This window comes from Propithecus coquereli, unplaced genomic scaffold, assembly GCF_000956105.1.
Source record: "Propithecus coquereli isolate 6110/MARCELLA unplaced genomic scaffold, Pcoq_1.0 Scaffold399, whole genome shotgun sequence".
Taxonomy (NCBI): Eukaryota; Metazoa; Chordata; class Mammalia; order Primates; family Indriidae; genus Propithecus; species Propithecus coquereli.
The window spans coordinates 1,671,560-1,673,773 of record NW_012149718.1 but is presented as its reverse complement, the minus strand read 5'-3'; the positions used below and the strand labels follow the sequence as shown (position 1 = coordinate 1,673,773).

Sequence of the window (2,214 nt, the reverse complement as noted above, 5' to 3'; positions counted from 1 at the left end):
GTTGGGGGTCAGGATGGCACCGAGCTTCCCGTCACCCGCAAAGTGGAAGCCATCGTCTGTGGCAAAGACCAGCAGCCGCGTGACGTTGCGCCAGCCGATTTCCTCCTGAGGAGAAAAATGCGAGGAGGAGGAAGGGTCACCCGCCTCGGTTTCCCCACTGTGCCCTCACATACAGCCGGGAGGAGAGGAGGCAGAAGCAGCGGGCAGCCCCGAGGCGGGCGGGCCTGGGTCTGCGCAGCCGCGGAGACGGTGGGAGAGCGGACCCAGCCCAGCCAGCCTCTCCTCTGGGGTCCCCGTGTCCAGCCAGAGGCCAGTGCCCAGGAGGAGCCTGAGGAGCGTCCGCTGAGACAGCCACTTCCCAAACGCCCGTGAACACGCGCGGCGAGGAGAACGGAGATGCGTGTTCGCGGCTGAGAAGGGCCGTGTCCTCTGCAGCGCCGGCATCCAGACCTGGGAACGAATCCTAGGAGGTCACCCCCAAGAAGAAACCAAGTCCGTGCAGAAACGCTCCCTACGCTGGGCCGACGCCGTGGTCCCAGAAGCAAGAACCTGGGGACCGGGGCGGGCAGCTGAGGCTGCACGGACGACCCCTTGAAGGCGTGTTTGGGGGCAACTCGTGTCTCAGACCGTGACCTCACACGCGTGTGCATGGTGTGCATCTGCGCGGTGACCCAGCACGCCCAGGGCCCACGGGTGAATGTGAGGACGGTGCATGACCTGGATCACGGGCCCACGTGATTGTGACCGTTCTGTTGTGAGCACCGTCCACAGACAGTGGGCGGGGACGTGGGTGACCAGCACATGCCCGGGACCAGGGCTGCGACCCGCGTAGTGTTCAGGCTTCAGAGGATGCGTCTTGGTCACGCACGTGATTCAGAGCTGACGGCGAAAGTGCGGGTGATGCCCGGGCCCCGCTGCCATCCTCCCTCCCTCGCTCCCTCGTCCAGGAGGCTGGGAGGTGACCTGGGTGGGGGCTGCTCTCCCCAGGCCCAGGCTGGCGGCGTGGTGTGGCGGGCGGGGCGCAGGCCCTCGGCTCCAGTCCCTAAGGCGTTCCCCACTTCACGGAGGCTCCAAGTCGGGGATCTCGGAGACTCGTGCTGGGGCTGTGGCCTTACCGGGCAGGCGGCGACCTGCATCATGGCGTCCAGCCCGCCCTCGGGGGCGTCCAGGTTTCCGGAGATCAGCTGCTTCCCGACCTCTCTCTGGAACTGGTCGGCGTTGCTGGTCAGCTTCAGCACGTGCCTGAAGGCAAAGGGGGCCTGGCACTCCTTCTGCTTGTTGGGGCACGGGTTCCTCAGCTTCTCGGGTGTTGACAAAGGGCAGCACCGTCTTGTCCACGAAGGACCCGAAGCCTGAGGGACACACAGACGAGGCTGGGGATGCGCAGGCTGGCCTCAGGGGGCATGAGGGCAGAGCCTCGGTTTCCCCATCTCGTAGCAGGGCAGGAGAGAAAGCAGGATGGCACCTATGAGGGTGTGTGTGTGTGTGTGTGTTGTGCAAGCACATGCATGTGTGTGTGCAGCCGTGTGTGAACCAGAGAGTATGCAATCATGGACATGTGTGAGCACATATGTGCATCTGAGTACATCTGTGTGTGCACATGTGATCTTACACACATGAGCATGAGTGTGTGCATGTGTGTGATTATATGTGTTGCGTGAGTGTGTGCATGTGTGTTCCTGTGTGCATTAAGTATGTTCAGGTATGGATACCTGATCCACATGTGTGACCACGTATGTGTTTGGGCGTGCATGTGCATGTGAACGTGTACATGTGTAAACACAAATGTGTGTTCATGCATGCATGGCAATGTGTCTGCATTTGCACATGCATGGTCTCATACACGGGGGCACGATTGTGTGTGTGCATGCACACGTGTGGAAAGATACGTGTGCAGGCATGTACATGTGTGAGCACAAGTGCATTCATGCCTGCATGGTAGTGTGCACGTGCATAGGCATGGTCTCATACATGGGACATAACTGTGAGCGTGTGCATGCACACGTGTGGCACGGTATGTGTGTGAGCAGTGTGTGAGCATCTGTGTGTGCACCTGTGGTCTTGTATGCGTGTGAGCACACGTGTGTGTGCGTGTTAGCGTGTACACAAGCAGCTGTGTGAGCGTGTGTGAGCGTTTGTGAGCGTGTCTGAGCGTGCACTGTGCATCCTGCACATGGAGGGGGTGGCAGAGTGCTGTTCTGGGAGTGGCACTGG

At 60.8% G+C, this 2,214-nt stretch overlaps 1 protein-coding gene across 1 annotated transcript in view; it reads right to left on the bottom strand.

Moving 5' to 3' along the window:
* ITGB2 (integrin, beta 2 (complement component 3 receptor 3 and 4 subunit)) overlaps window positions 1-2,214 on the bottom strand; it is a 30,162-nt gene that overhangs the window by 13,495 nt on the left and 14,453 nt on the right. Inside the window, 3 exon segments of the mRNA XM_012652702.1 lie at window positions 36-105; window positions 1,116-1,308; window positions 1,310-1,352. Coding sequence (XP_012508156.1) covers window positions 36-105; window positions 1,116-1,308; window positions 1,310-1,352 — 306 coding nt within the window.